This window comes from Cheilinus undulatus, linkage group 17, assembly GCF_018320785.1.
Source record: "Cheilinus undulatus linkage group 17, ASM1832078v1, whole genome shotgun sequence".
Taxonomy (NCBI): Eukaryota; Metazoa; Chordata; class Actinopteri; order Labriformes; family Labridae; genus Cheilinus; species Cheilinus undulatus.
Genome location: NC_054881.1, coordinates 16,365,991 through 16,380,519, shown reverse-complemented (window position 1 = coordinate 16,380,519; position 14,529 = coordinate 16,365,991). Strand labels below are relative to the sequence as shown.

At 38.6% G+C, this 14,529-nt stretch overlaps 1 protein-coding gene across 4 annotated transcripts in view; it reads right to left on the bottom strand.

The window, feature by feature from the left end:
- Positions 1 to 14,529, bottom strand: part of ptpn13 (protein tyrosine phosphatase non-receptor type 13) — a 92,084-nt gene that overhangs the window by 18,216 nt on the left and 59,339 nt on the right. Inside the window, exons 23-36 of one of the 4 annotated variants that reach the window (XM_041810770.1) lie at positions 14,254 to 14,385; positions 13,687 to 14,168; positions 10,942 to 11,073; positions 7,580 to 7,673; positions 7,263 to 7,348; positions 6,625 to 6,787; positions 5,018 to 5,232; positions 3,610 to 3,708; positions 3,123 to 3,505; positions 2,364 to 2,523; positions 1,840 to 1,995; positions 574 to 745; positions 249 to 459; positions 40 to 125 (exon numbers count right to left, since the gene is read on the bottom strand). In XM_041810770.1, coding sequence (XP_041666704.1) covers positions 40 to 125; positions 249 to 459; positions 574 to 745; positions 1,840 to 1,995; positions 2,364 to 2,523; positions 3,123 to 3,505; positions 3,610 to 3,708; positions 5,018 to 5,232; positions 6,625 to 6,787; positions 7,263 to 7,348; positions 7,580 to 7,673; positions 10,942 to 11,073; positions 13,687 to 14,168; positions 14,254 to 14,385 — 2,571 coding nt within the window. The remainder of the gene's footprint in view (positions 1 to 39; positions 126 to 248; positions 460 to 573; positions 746 to 1,839; positions 1,996 to 2,363; positions 2,524 to 3,122; positions 3,506 to 3,609; positions 3,709 to 5,017; positions 5,233 to 6,624; positions 6,788 to 7,262; positions 7,349 to 7,579; positions 7,674 to 10,941; positions 11,074 to 13,686; positions 14,169 to 14,253; positions 14,386 to 14,529) is intronic. The other 3 variants (XM_041810771.1, XM_041810772.1, XM_041810773.1) reach the window with 3 other exon arrangements.

The window sequence follows — 14,529 nt, the reverse complement described above, 5'->3', positions numbered from 1 at the left end:
AAATGTGCAAAGGTCACACTTTTAAGTTCTGAAACAAACCATTAATGCTGGATGAAACCTTGGGGCTGATGTTGTTGTTGAGAAATGAGACACTTTTCTGCCCAGGAAACACAGGCTTTCCATCCCTTTGAAGAATAAGGTTGTTGAAAGTATTACACAAACCATGTCTGAATCCTTTTATTATGCCATTTGGATTTTTAAAAAGTTATTAAGCATGATAATGGTTGTAGAAAGTTTTTTAAAACTACCTTGTTGCCTTGAGAGTAAGGTCATCGAGGGAGAGCTCCAGCAGCCTGGTGCTCTCACTGAGAGTCAGGTCCTGGGTGGGAGCACCGTTGATGTAGTGGATCAGATCGAGTGGCCTCAGACTCCCCTCCTCAGAAGCTAATGAACCAGGCAGGATGTCTTTCACATATAAGACATGATAAACACTGTCACTGCCTCCGTCCAGAACCAAACCTGGTAAACAATAAGGGAGAAAAACACATAAACATGACCTATGAGCAAGACATTTACTCTGAATTTCAGCCATGCCTCTGGTGTTTGATCTCATTAATGGGGTCTGTTTCTTACCCAGTGGTTCTTGGTCGCCTTTAAAGCAAATGTCAGGCAGCAGGTGGGCTTCTATGGGGGGCTTGGGAGGCTCCAAGACCCTTCCGACTACCAGGTCAACAACACGGGGGGCTGCACGCACAAGATTGACCACCTCAGTGTGACCCATGTTGCTCACGTCTGTGTTATTCACCTTGAAATGAGAAGAAGGCTTAGCATCATATTGGTTTAATCGTGTGCAAAATAAAAAAGTAGAATCAACATTTAATCATCAACCTTAGTTTAGAGGAAAAGCAGGTTAGGCTTTCTCAAAATCAGTATTTTTAATCTAGGGTTGTGGCAGAGTGGTTAGACAGATGCCTCAGGTCAGTTTAAACCATATGAAAGCCCATTTGGAGTTTGCAAAAAACTCCATGTGAAAGCCAAGTGGGCTTCCATGTGTTTTACATCCAGGAAAGGTTTCCGTCTTGCCTCTGTACCATAAGCCCAGATCAGTGGAGGGCTTCAGTGATTGTTGTCCCTCTGGAACTGTCCCATCTCTACACAGGACCTCTGGAGATCACTGGGAGTGACCACAGATTCCCAGTCACCCCTCTTAATAAGCCTTATTCCCTCGATCCCTCAGTTTGGCCGGAAGGCCAGCTCTTGGAAGAGCCCCTGGATGTGAAAAACTTCTTCCATTTGAGAATTACAGAGGCCACTGTGCTCTTGGGAGCCTTCAGTGCAGCAGAATTAGTTTTTGTCGCCTTCCCATGATCTGTGCCTTGCAACAATCCTGTCTCTAAGGTCTGCAGGCAGCTCCTTTGACGACATGGCTTGGATTTTGCTCTATAGACAGAAGTGTGCCTTCCCAAATTATGTCCAATCAATTTGATTAACCACAGGTGGACATCACTCAAGGTGGGGAAACATCTCAGGAAAGATCAGGCAAGGGGGAGCAACCTGAACTAAATTTACAGTGTTTTACAAACGGTCTGAATACTTAAGTCAATGTCATATTTCAGTTTTTTTATTTGTAAAAAATTAGCACAATTTTCAAAATTCTGTTTGCACTTGGTCATTATTGGGTACTGAGTGTAGATTATTAAGAATAAAAATGTGTAGTTTTTTACTGTAGCATCAGGTTACTACATGACAAAACTGTAAAAGTGAAGGGGGTGTGAACATGTATCTCAAAGACCCTGTAGCCCCTTCTTTTGAAAGCTACTATGGATAAAGTACTAGATAATATAGGCTAGGACGTGCTGTAGGATTGGATAAGAGTTTGGATAAAAAATAAATCTGTACCATAATCATTCGGTCCCCAGGCCTGAGCCGTCCATCTCCTTTGGCTGGATCCTGGACGATGTCGTGGATGTAGCACCCCTGATCATTTCCTTTGGTGAGGGTGAAACCCAGGCTGCCTTTTTCTGACTTCACCAAGGAGACTTTAAGTTCTACATCCTAGGAACAGAGATACATCTTAGTTATGAAAATCAGACTTAGCTACACATAAGTTTGTGCAAAACTTGTAAAATCAAACATTTTTGATACCTGTTTTGATACCACAGCCAAAAAAGAGAAATCTTTGTTACCCAATGATGAGTAATTCTTACTTTTAATGACCAGAAACTGCAGGCAAACTCATGCACACTGTCTAAATTGAACAAAAACACTGATGATGCTGATGGTGCCAAAACAACTGCTACTTTTCAACACTATGATCATTAAAATAACAGACTGTGCCATTTTCAAACATGTGGTATCAACAAGTATCCAACCATCTACAATTTTGGCAGCATTAGTCTTTTTCCTTTTGTTTTTGTTCGTACCGGCACAAATTCGTCCATGTCCTGTCCATTGCCAGACATGGTCAGGTTTAATGGCAGAGGCAGAGGGGGAGGCAGGGGATCTGGGCTTGGAGCAGAGGGGGAGGACACCATTGGCTGGGGAGATGACTCCAGATCGGCCATTAAAGGGGAAGGATGGCCCCTGTCAAAAAAACAAAATGATATGAGATGGTATACATCAAATTAAAACTCCTCTGAGAGCCATTGGTTTGTGACAATTTTGGTGCTTCTTGTGGACTGAGCGGTTTATTCTATCTCTCTGAGCAAACTGCTTGAACTAAGGCTGTTGAAGCAGAGCGCTGCATCTAACCTCCTCTGATAACTACCCCAAGGCAGTGTTTGGCAAAGCAGTACACACAGAAATTATCAGTTTGTCTCTGAATCTCTTTTTTGTATTTGTAGCTCATACAGAAGCATCAATAATTAATTTCTGTTTTATAATCAACTTGAAACTCCACCCTGGAGCTACAAAGCATATCAGTATTGCTGCAAAGTTTTAGCATCAAATTTGAGATTTTTTAAGCCTTTTAAAATTTCCACATAAAGTCAAGGTGTGGCCAACTTTGCTTTGCCCTGCGTTTCCTTGCATTGTACTTCTCTCTTAGTACAATGCTTACTCAATGGTGCAGGTTTGGTATTCACCTATCTCAGTCAAGTAAGGTAACCCTTGACGACTAAATTAAGAGTTTATATCTAAACAAAGACTGAATATGACTCTGATTCCTTTTTTTAATCAGGTACCTCTTGCTGAGGTCAGATCTCGTCATAGACAGGTCTGGGGAGTAGAACGCTGAGTGGGTGCTGTCGTCCAGCTGCCCCGTGCTGTCGTAGCGCCCCAGTCCCATGGTACTTCCAGGGGTATGGTAGACGCTCCTTTCCCACATTTGTTTGTTCTGCTCCACATTGCTCGGGCTGAAGGCTTCTTCCACCTCCTCATCCCCCTCTGTGCTGTCGCTGTAGCTGTTGTGGCGACCGGGGGTTTTGAGCCGCAGCCTCTCCAGAGCCTCCTCCACGGCGCCCTGAAGCATCCTGTCCTGCGTGTCTGAAGAAGAGGTGGCTCTGTTGGAGCTAATGCTGGACTCAAGTGGAGGCAACGGCTCCTTTCGGGGAGATGGCATGGGAGTCTAGGGAGAAATAAGTAAGAACTAAGTTATCAACAATTACTGGAAGTTAAAATGCCCATACAATCGTGACTTAAAAGCAAAAAGAGTATTTTAAACAGACTCACCAAGGCTGAGGCATCAATTTCAGGAAGAATCCCAGGTTCAGGTCTACAGAGGAGCAAAGTCACCTCCTGTCCTGTTCCTCTCAGGGCTGATATCACCTCCTAAAGTCATATAAAAATATCAACCTGAGACCTGAGCTTCTGTTTTGAATGCATTTTTAGTTTCTCCTACTTATGTGGGATAGATAGGACTTGATAGCTTTAAAACCCAAGCCACATCTTTGATCAGGACACCAAAAATGATGTCTGCAAATCTCATGGAGGTCCTGTGTCAACAGAAAACACAGCACTGGAAAGGTTTTTGAGCAGATGTTTTGGCTTTGTTCGGACAGTTGTTGGGAGTCTTCAGTCAGTAAGAAATGTTGTCAGTCATTGACAGAGGTGGTGGACAAAATGTACTCTTAAAGATATAAATATCGGAAAATTTTCCTTCTAAAATCCAAACAAATTCACTACAATTTCAAAGAAAGCACCTTAAATTTCTGTGAAATTTCTTAAACATATTGTCAAAGTATCCCATAAAAAATCCCATAATTTCTTTAAATATTCCCCAAATGTTTCAGTGAGACTTTATCCTAAAGCCAAGACATTTTAATAAAAATCTCACCCGAAAACTTGATGTTAATTCCAGAAAGTTTCCGAGGAAATCCCCCAAATTTTCACAGCTAATCCCCAAAAATTTACAAATAAGTTCCCCATAATTCCATGGAAATGGCAGAAAAGTCCCCCAAACATCCAAACAAATTTCTATAAATTCCATTAGAAATTCTTGAAAAGGAAACCCTGCCCCCATTGCCAATCAAATTCCCCAAAAAAGATAAAATAATTTTCCCAAATTTAAATGAAAATGCCCCAAATTTCAAAGGAAATTCTATCAAACATCCAAATGAATTTCCCAAATCACCAAGAAAACTCCCAAATAGATTTCAGAGCAGATTTCCCCAACAACCTCAAGTGAAACTCTGAAATATACAAATACATTCCCCCAAATATGGATGAAAATACTTGATATTTTCCAAGCAAATTCCTCAAAATATCTAAACAAATTCCCTGATATTTCCATGAAAATTCTTGAAGATTTCAAAGGAAATTCTGGGCCCATTACTAATCTAATTTCCCAAATATAAATATAAATGAAAATGCCCAAAAATTCCAAAAGAAATTGCACCAAAAATCCAAACAAATATATTCCCAAAATTTGGATAAAAATAATTGAAAATTCCCAAGCAAATTCTTCAAAATATTCATCCAATACTCCCAAAATTTTAAGCAAATTACAAAAACTTCAAGGGACATTCTGGATAATTATCTCCAAAAATTTAAAGGAGAAATAGTTCATAATTGTAGGAAAATCAAACTTTATTGTCCTCTTATGTACATACAGGAGGTTCAGATAGAACAGTCCACTTACATGCTGTGAGAGTCCTTTCAAGGGGGTCTGATTGACCTTCAAGATAACATCGCCCACGTTGATGCGACCGCTCTCTGCAGCTGGTTGACCAGGAAACAGTTTTTTAACCCGGACCATGCTGGAGCCGTGTGGTTCATCGGGGATATTCTCTTCCCGACTGAAACTGAAACCGAGCCCTGATGTGTTCTTGAGCAGGCAAACTTCAAACACGTTATCTGCAGGGACAAAAGCATGCAGGTACAGAGAGATAGACATGTGGGCTGTGAGTATGAGCTTTAAAAAAGTGACTGGGACAAGAGCCAGTGATGCAATCCCAGGGTTAAACACAGTGAGGTTATAGCAATTAAGCAAATCATGAGGATGTCTATCAAATATTAATTCAGTGGAAAGTGATTTTAGTTCAGTATTGTTACATAACAAGGAAACACAAAGATGAAACTTCACATAAAACACTTTGAAGACACCACTGTGCACAGAAATAAACTACCATAACATACCGCATTAGCATAAGGCACAAAAAATGTTATTTATGAAGAGTAGTGGAAAATTTATGTTAACCAACATCAGCATCAGTTGGTTTCCATAAATATGTATTTCTACTTGTAAATTAGATCCATAGTTGTTGCCGTTTGGGGACAATTTTCTAATCAAAATGTCAGTGTGACATTCTCGTCAGTCCTATTGATGTGGACTAGTTTACAGACATCGCTCATTAAGAATTTTCAGTATCAATTTCAGCCTGTTTTAAAGCAACTTAGTTTATCTAATTGGTAGCGTTTGCACCTTTTTTCAGGTCAGTTTATGTGAGTCTGCAAGGATGATGAGTAAGCAGGAAAACACTCTGCTCATTTCGGTGTTTAACAGCGAATCACTAAGACCTTGTTCTCTGTAATGAAGTTACTTGATGTTAGTAATCCCATTTGATAGATAATGAGGATGTGTGTACAACCAATTAGCTACAAGCTGCTACCGATTACAAGCTGTATCTGGTTTGGATGGGGCTTTCTAAGTACTAGGTATGCTGTGAACATACTCAAAGCTACTCTAATTTATTGTAAAAGCAATTTCTCTGTTTTATTCTAGGTTATTTTAGTTATAAATGAGTTCTTTGCACAGTCCTCTGACTTCAGGATGCTTAACAGTTCCCTGATGAAATCAGCCTCAGCCCTGTCTGACCCTTACAGATATGTAGTTGAAACCCCTGAATCCCTACTCTTTACCTGACTAAAGTCTGTGAAACACTAGTAAATGTTTTCTTTGTCATACCACATCATTTTATCTTATTTAGTTTCCAGGTTGCAAAAATTCTGACTGTCTCAAGGGGACAGAGAAGCACACTGCAAAAACTCCCATCTCAGCGAGTGGATTTGTCTTATTTCAAAGAAAAAATATCTTATTGCTCTCATTCTAATCCAAATTTACTGGGCATGTTGAATCAAAAAAATCTTATATCAAGATATTATACGCTTTTGTGCGGAACCTTTTTTGGTTCAGCACAAATGTTGTAGATTGGAGTTTTGTGAGACGGATTCGCCTGACAAAAGACATGGAGTCTGGCATGTCCATCAGCTTTGGTTAACATTTACAGTTTCATTTTCAGTCCTCACCTTCTGTAATAAAACTGTACTCTGGTTTCTCTTTGACCTCCAGTGGCTGCCCATTGTTCTGCTCTTGTCTGCTGTCAGATTGTGGTGGAGTGCGCTGAGGAGTGAGAGGAGCGTGGATGCTGTCTGCAGGCAGATGACCCTTCTCCAGTAACAAGTGCACCATCTAAGACATAAAAGTTGATTTCTGTGTGTTAGTGCTCAGATGAGCAGGAATTAAATCATCTGTTAGTAATATTGTCAAAATGTTCAACACTTAAATTCTTTTTGATACAATTTTTTAAAAATTGATATAACCTGTTATTTTAATGATAAACAATTTCTCAAAGCACTTAAGCTTTCAAATGTAAAGAAGACTTCATAGGACAGGTGCATTAATATGAGTAACCCATCCAAATATGCAAGCAAACATCCCTCTAGTGTCTGACTTACAGTTTTTTTCTTGCCATTTTTGTTTGTTAAAACCAAGAAATAACCCATAATAGGGTGCCTGGGACTTTTTTTATTATGGTATCTAGAGAAAGTATCTCTTATTTGAGTACTGGAATATAATAATGTTTAAAATTCTGGTATATTGCCAACCATATCTGTTAGTAAGTTGTTCATAAACACTATACTAACAACATTATGACATCCCTTACCTGCCCAGTGTCTCTGAGAGCCTCTACAGCTTGCTGATGAGTGGCTCCATCCAGACTTTTTCCATTTACAGCCAGCACACGATCCCCTGAGCACAGAAGAGACCAGTTTCAACTTTACAAGAAAGTCTCAACAGATGATGAGCATTTTCGTCCGTAAGGATTATTTCAGATGTAATTCAGAATTTTAGAATAAAGAAAGTTTCACATACAAAGAACATGACTTGGTTATTTGGTGAAAAAACAAAAAATGTAGAAGTAGAAGCTGCATTCCTACTGCCTAGGAACTTGAAAATGTTAACATTGTATGCAGACGATACCTTTCTGTATCCTTCCATCAAGCTCAGCAGCTCCTTTTGGGATGATGGCTTTGACGTAGATGCCTCCGTGTCGAACAGTCGTGTTGACTCCCCCCTTTGAAAAAAAAAAATACACTTATTAGTTGCAACTAAAACAAAGATAATTATGTATTATCAATGGGGGTCAAAGGCAGGGGGGTCTTTTACTTAACAAGTGTAACTAGTGAACAACAAATGCTTTGTCTAAAATGAAAAGATAATTGTGGTAATTTATGTTTGTTTACTGATATTAAAAAGAAAAATTCAACCAAAGGTAATGACAGAAGTCTATGAAGGCCATTTTTCAAGAACATTCAGTTTAAAAGTCTAAAAAAGGACCTGCTGTAGTTTGTATACAGACATGTTTATTGTTTTAGGATTTCTGCTTCAAGTCAATTTGTATCGTTAACATATGACTCAAGTCATTTAAGGCCTACAGTCCAAAATCCTCAGAGTAAACTTTTACTGCCACTTTGTTAAACATTTCACTATGAGTTACACACAGCCACATACCCCTTAGACTGCTCTTTTTATTTTGTTGATAAGAATTATTGATGTGCCCCTGTGAAAAGCCCTTCATAGTCAAATCAAAGCTCCAGTAAGGAACTTGAGGGTATTGTCTTGCACGTGTAAGCTGTGAAGTCAGAGTCTTCACCAAAAGATAAGCAATGATTTAGAAGAGCTGCAAGCACATGTCAAACAGCAATGCACACATAATATATTTACAAGGTCTTTAACAGCACTCCCGCAACAGTTCTCTGTTGGAGCATGCATGGTTTTTGCTGCCTGAGAGGAAAAACTGTATTTTGCATGTGCCCACAGTCGTACCATAGGTGTGATTGTTCTCTTCACGTTTACTTGCAGTTGTTCTCTCTGCTCGCAGAAGTAAAAACTGTTTTTGTAAGGTAGTGGCCGGGCACACCAGCATTGCACAAAAATATGACTGGCTCCAGTAACATCAGCCTCCTCTTTTATGATCATGTTTTAAGCAACATGAGAATGGCTTGTTAGATTGTACTTTGCTTCACAGTTAGGGCTGAAAATTGAATGTTAAGCATTAAAATTTTTATTATTTATGACCTAACTATGGCCATTAATAATGACTGTTTATAAGTATACCACATGTTGTACATTGCCAGAAAGATATTATATTATATAAGATATAAGAGATTTTGACCATTTTAACCATTCCAGGATAAAACCACAGCAGCCACAATTAGTGCACTGTCAGGTTACTATCAAACAATAACAAAAAAAGACACAGCTCACCATTAGATGCTCGCCTCTAGTCATAATATTTCATCAGAAACAGTCCTTCTCCGTTTGATAAAGTCCCCAAAATCTAAATCCAGTCAAATATTTAGTCCAAAAACATGATTATATCAATAAAAATCCGTGAACTTGTTTTGTATAATTTCAAATTTACCACTTTTGTTTTCAATAATCCACCGTAAAAATGTCTTTTTTCTCAATCGCTTGGTCTTTTCCTCATAAAAACAGGTGCTCGTGTTAGCTTTCATGCTTTCATGCTTAGTCCTGTTGAGTTTTCCAGCTACATTCATCTGAAGGCCTCTGTTTCTAAATAAAAATTCAGACGGGAAAAAAATAATATGCTTTTGGTTGTATTACTCAACACCTGTAACAGCTTCAGTGAGTCTGACTGCTTGGGAAGAAATGAGTGTTACCTTTCTAAACACAACTTGTTTGAGCTTGTACTCCAAAAGGTTGAAACAACATTCAATTTAATTTGGGTATTCCTGGAGAGGTTATTCTGACTCAGTTTTACCCGGAATTCTAATTAGGAAATATGTTTTTTGGAAATATATGGAGTTTTAAAGTGGTAATACAGCAAAACGAAGCCATGCCATTACATTAACATGCACTAAATGGATGCATGCTTTATATTATAGCTAATGAATCCACAGTTTCACAGTATCGTACAAGTCAGCCAAAATGCAAATAGTAATATGATATAGCTCTTACTGTATGCACATTTCTCTGGCAATAGTTAAAATCCTCTAAAACCAGCTGAAATTTTTACTTCTCTGCTTTTTTTCACCAAAGGGGAAGTTAAGTAGAGTTGTTCCACTGTCTCCCACAACATCCAATCATAAGAGAGGAGGACGGCATCAATGTAGCCAATCATATTCAAGTGGACGGCATTACTGCGCCTAACAAAGATGAGAAGTTTTTATCCAGACAGAGCAGAGAGAAACACTGTAAGTGAGCATGAAGAAAACGATCATGTTTGCAATACAACTGTGCATGCAAACATGAATATTTTCCCCTGTCAGGTGGCAAAAATGCACGCTAGAGCAAAAAAAATGTGCGAGTGCTGCTTGGAAAGTCTTTGCAAATAAAATATACAATAATGGTCTGCAATTGCAGCTAATCAAAAGTCTTTCCTTTATCATAGTATGTCTATGCACATTCCCGGAATTTGGATTTCATTATATGAAGTCCCATTCTACTTTATTTTGCAAAAAATTAAATCACTTAATGACAGTCTTTACCATGAAAAACAGCTGTTTGGGCATCATACTGACACCTACCCTGCTGCAGTTTTTATAAACATCAAATTATGTGTACATAAATTTTCAGTCTTTTCTCTGATGATCTTGTTTGCTTTAGTAAGTCAATTAATTTCAGTCTCTTTCACCCTGTTAAGAACTCCTCACAGGAGCTTTAAGCTTTGGTTGAATTTTCCAGTTTTTCCTAAAACAAGTTAGACAAAGCATTTATCATATCACAGTCATGACTCAGTTTGAACTCCATGCTACAGTGTGATGTTACATCCAAAAACAGTGAAAACTAAATAATCAGAGACTAGTGAGCTACATTCCAGTGTCTATTCAGTGATGATGGTCATGATGATGAGTTTAATGTTAAAATGGATTTTGTGGTTATTTCTGATGATGTTTGCGAATACAACAAAACACTAAATCACTGATTATTTTCAACACTAATAATGACAGCAACCCTGATCTGAAACACACAGTCAAATGAGTTGTTATTGAGTGTTAATAAAAGAGAGGAATGATATTAGTGGCACTCCAGTGAGTCACTCTAGAGTCAGCAGCAAACATGAAGGAAACCATGGGAAAGTTTACAAACCAGTCCTCCTTACAGTAAAGGTACATAATTTATGACTTTATAAATTAGAAACAATGTAGAAAAAAGAAAGCATGCAAAAATTCAGCAGACAGTTTATTCCCACAAGAGCTTCCAGATCAGACAGCATGCAGCGTAAAAAAAGCAAACCACTCCAAGCGACATGAATACAAACGAACAACAGTGACGAGATGAGGAGGGGGAAAGGGTCAAAACAAAGAGAGGGTGAAAACCTTGCCGAACAGTACCGTGACACTTATGCCCAGGCTGCTGTCTTTTTTGGACAGCTCAACGTCAAATAGATCTCCTGGACGGAGACTATTGACTCCTGGGACATTACCATTTAAATTTTCCATGATGTATTCCTGCAAACAGAGAACAGGGGCATTAAGTGGAATTATCACAAGCTGGGACATGCAGAGAGAGAAAAGGGATCAGGGGAGGGCGAGGAGGGTGAACCTGCTTATGCTGAGAGGAAAGAGCAGTAAAACATGCAGTTTACAGGTAAAACACAGTGCCTTGCATTGACATTGTAAATTCAATGAATGGCAAGAGTTATATTTAAAAGACAGTTAGTTTAGCCAAGCACACTATGTGTAATGATGCCTGTGGAAGAAGTATTCCTAATTTGTCCATTGACTTGAGTAGATTTATATGATTAGGATGAACACACACAGTGTAGTGATGTTAAATTCCAAAATTTCTTAAGTAGAATAGTATGGAAGCCCTAAGAGGACATGCCTCTGTACAGTTTATTTTACTCCACTGCACAATAGTGATAGATTTGAATTTTTTCTTGATTTGACTCATTTTGTTATACCAAGATATTAACACTTGCTTGTGATAAGATGATTTTTAAGGGTGCAAAATATTAGACTTTTGTCAAAATCTGATTTGCCAGTACTTTCAAACTCATTTTAGCAAGTACCTTTACCCATGTATACAAAACTTTTTTTAATTGTTAAGAACGCCAAGTTCTCCCATAAGCTGTTCCTGAAAACAATCCTAAAAATTCTTGAAAACAAAACAAAAAATATGTTCTTTTCAAGTGTACTTCAGAGCAAATACTTCAGGCCTCAGAACACATTTAAGTTTAAGGAATAAGGATTATAAAAAAATAACTTTGGCTGAGGCAGGTCCGTTGACCCTGCTTTAGGGCTCGTTGTCCCTTCATATACAAAAATAGATCTGTGCGTTTTAAATGATTCAACCATCACTGCCCGTATGCTGACACTTGTCTGTTATGTTTAGATAGAGGTTAAAAAATGAACCCACTAGAGCTGGCTGTTTTACACAGACCTTTGTTTTGCTTCGCTGCTGTGAATTGTTGGCTACATAGCTCAACACTGCCCCCATAGTTGGCAGTGGTATTGCAACGTTTGGTCTGAATCCACAAGTTTTGAAAGAACATGAAGGAATACAGATGAATTAAATGCAGCATGGTAAAGAATGGACAAAAAGCCACTAGTATCTACATGCATTTTGAACAACTGAGATATAAACGAGTCTTTAACTCTAGAACTAACAGGGATCTTGATATACAACCAGTGGGTAAAATGTACCCATTATTTCAGTGCATTGATTTTCATTAATAGCACTGATCAAGAGCAATTATTAAGAACAGCTCATTAACTGCAGAAAGACAACTATATCACTAGCAGATGACTATCCTCACATCCAAGCTGTCATAGAGCTGATCGCTTAGTCCAGAAACTTTTCATTGATCAGATTATTCTTTGCTCAAAGCACTGAGCAAAACCATTGATATTTCACAATAATGAATGTCTTTTTTTTGCCTGTAGTATCCATGTTGAAGGTTGACCTATGTCTTCTGATTAGGCAGTGCAGCAACAGAGAGAAGGTATTTTAATGGCAGCATGTATTGTTTATGTGCTGGTGTGAAATAAAACACAGGGAAAATCAATGCTTTCTTAAGTGGTAAATTTTACCCGCATGGCGGTTTTAGGTATAAATGGCCATTTATGCAAAAACAAATTTTTATGACACCATGTGCTAAAAAAAAACAAACTTTTAGGAAGAGTTAACCACTGACAGACTTTGAAATTTTATCAATATGGAGTTCAAGACAATTAAAGAACAGCCTCTGGTATATTTTGCCCAGTGGGGGTTCTTGTGTGAAATGGCACAAAGTTATTAATACATTTTGCTTTATCTTCAGCCAATATCAGCTGTAAATATCTGTACTGATAATGATAATCGACTTTTTGAGCTATAATATGCCAATACCTTTGTACTGATAATATTATGTAGAAATTGACATGCCATGGGAAGGCATTCTAACACAGGATTACATACAAATAAATCATGATTTTGAAAAAACAACCAAAATTCAGTAGTTATTATGGGAAAACCATGTAAAATAAATATGTGTATATTCTAAATATGTATTTTTGAGCTGTCTCATGCTTTCATTTTAATAGGAAATCAGGCAGAGAAATTGGGAAGGCATGCAGGAAAGTGCCTGCAGGTCAAAACTTGACCACCTGGCCCCACTGGTCTAAAGCATCTATACATGAGATGCAACCTAACCTTTAGACCAGTGGGGCCATTAACAATTGGTTCAACTCAACTTGGGGTCTAGATCCGGGACTCTCTCTGTTTGAGGTTGTCAGAATTTGATTCTGTCATTTAAACTGCAATAACAGTAAGACACTTTGTGGATCGTTTTTACAAAGGTATAAACAACAATGTGTAGGTCTATTCCATTGGGATTCAAACAGAAGTTTACATTTTGACATTTCTGAAAGTTATGTATCACTTTTTCTTTTCTTAGCGGGGCAAGGAACTTAAGGTTTTTGAGAAAAGGAGTAAAGAAGGATTGGAACCACTGCCTCAAACGGAGTAAAACAAAATGCACTGATGTATGTCTAATTAGGGCTTCTGTAGAAAACCTCAATGTAGGAGGATGTTAAAAAAAATCTTCAACCCAAGAGAATTCAAAAAAACACAGACCACACCTTTTTGACTTTGAGTTTCTCTTGACTACTTGAATAAGTCTCCTCGTCCATGTCTGAATCCCCCCAGTCGTCTGAATGCTCTGTGACTTTTGGAGCTTCAGACACTTTAGGTTTTCTAGTTTTGGGTGGCAGAGCCGGAGGTGTTGGATCCGGACCCATGTCAAGTTCTGGTCTGTGATGCTGGGCAGCAGCAGGGGGAGCAGCTTTAGCTCTTTCCAGGCACTGCTGAACATTGATAACAGGAGGTTTGCTAATTTTAGCCGTGCTGCCTGTTCTGGTGTCCTGCGAGTTGAGGAGGATGAGCTGGTGGACCGGGGAAGAAGTGGATGACGGCGTCCCAGGATTTTGGAGAGGGGTAATGGGACTTCCTGCTCCTACCTTCTCCTCTGAGGAGCTATCATATTCAAGTTCTCGTCTCTGTCCGGAGTTAAGTGCCTTTAATGGAGAGTTGGCTTGGTAGGAAGCATAGCCTGAAGAAGGTTCTGTTAAAACAAGGAAGAAGGTTATCACTTCTGGGCTGGAAGTCTTGAACACTTCCTAAAACTACAATAAGATATCTGTTTCTACCTTTGTAGAGCCTCTCTATGGGCTGGGACACCACCAGATTAACATCATCAGGAGCATTTTGGAGGATTTCAACTGTAGTGGCATGAGACAGCCCATGAAGGTTCACATCATTCACAGCGATCAACCGGTCACCTACATCATCGTTACAAAATATGAATATCACATTTTCACTCAAAATTCTCATTCAAACTAAACAGATCTAAAAACATCTAGAAAATTCATGTATACGCCATTTTGCCATAACTATAATAATACCTTTAGTCAAGCACTGCTGCA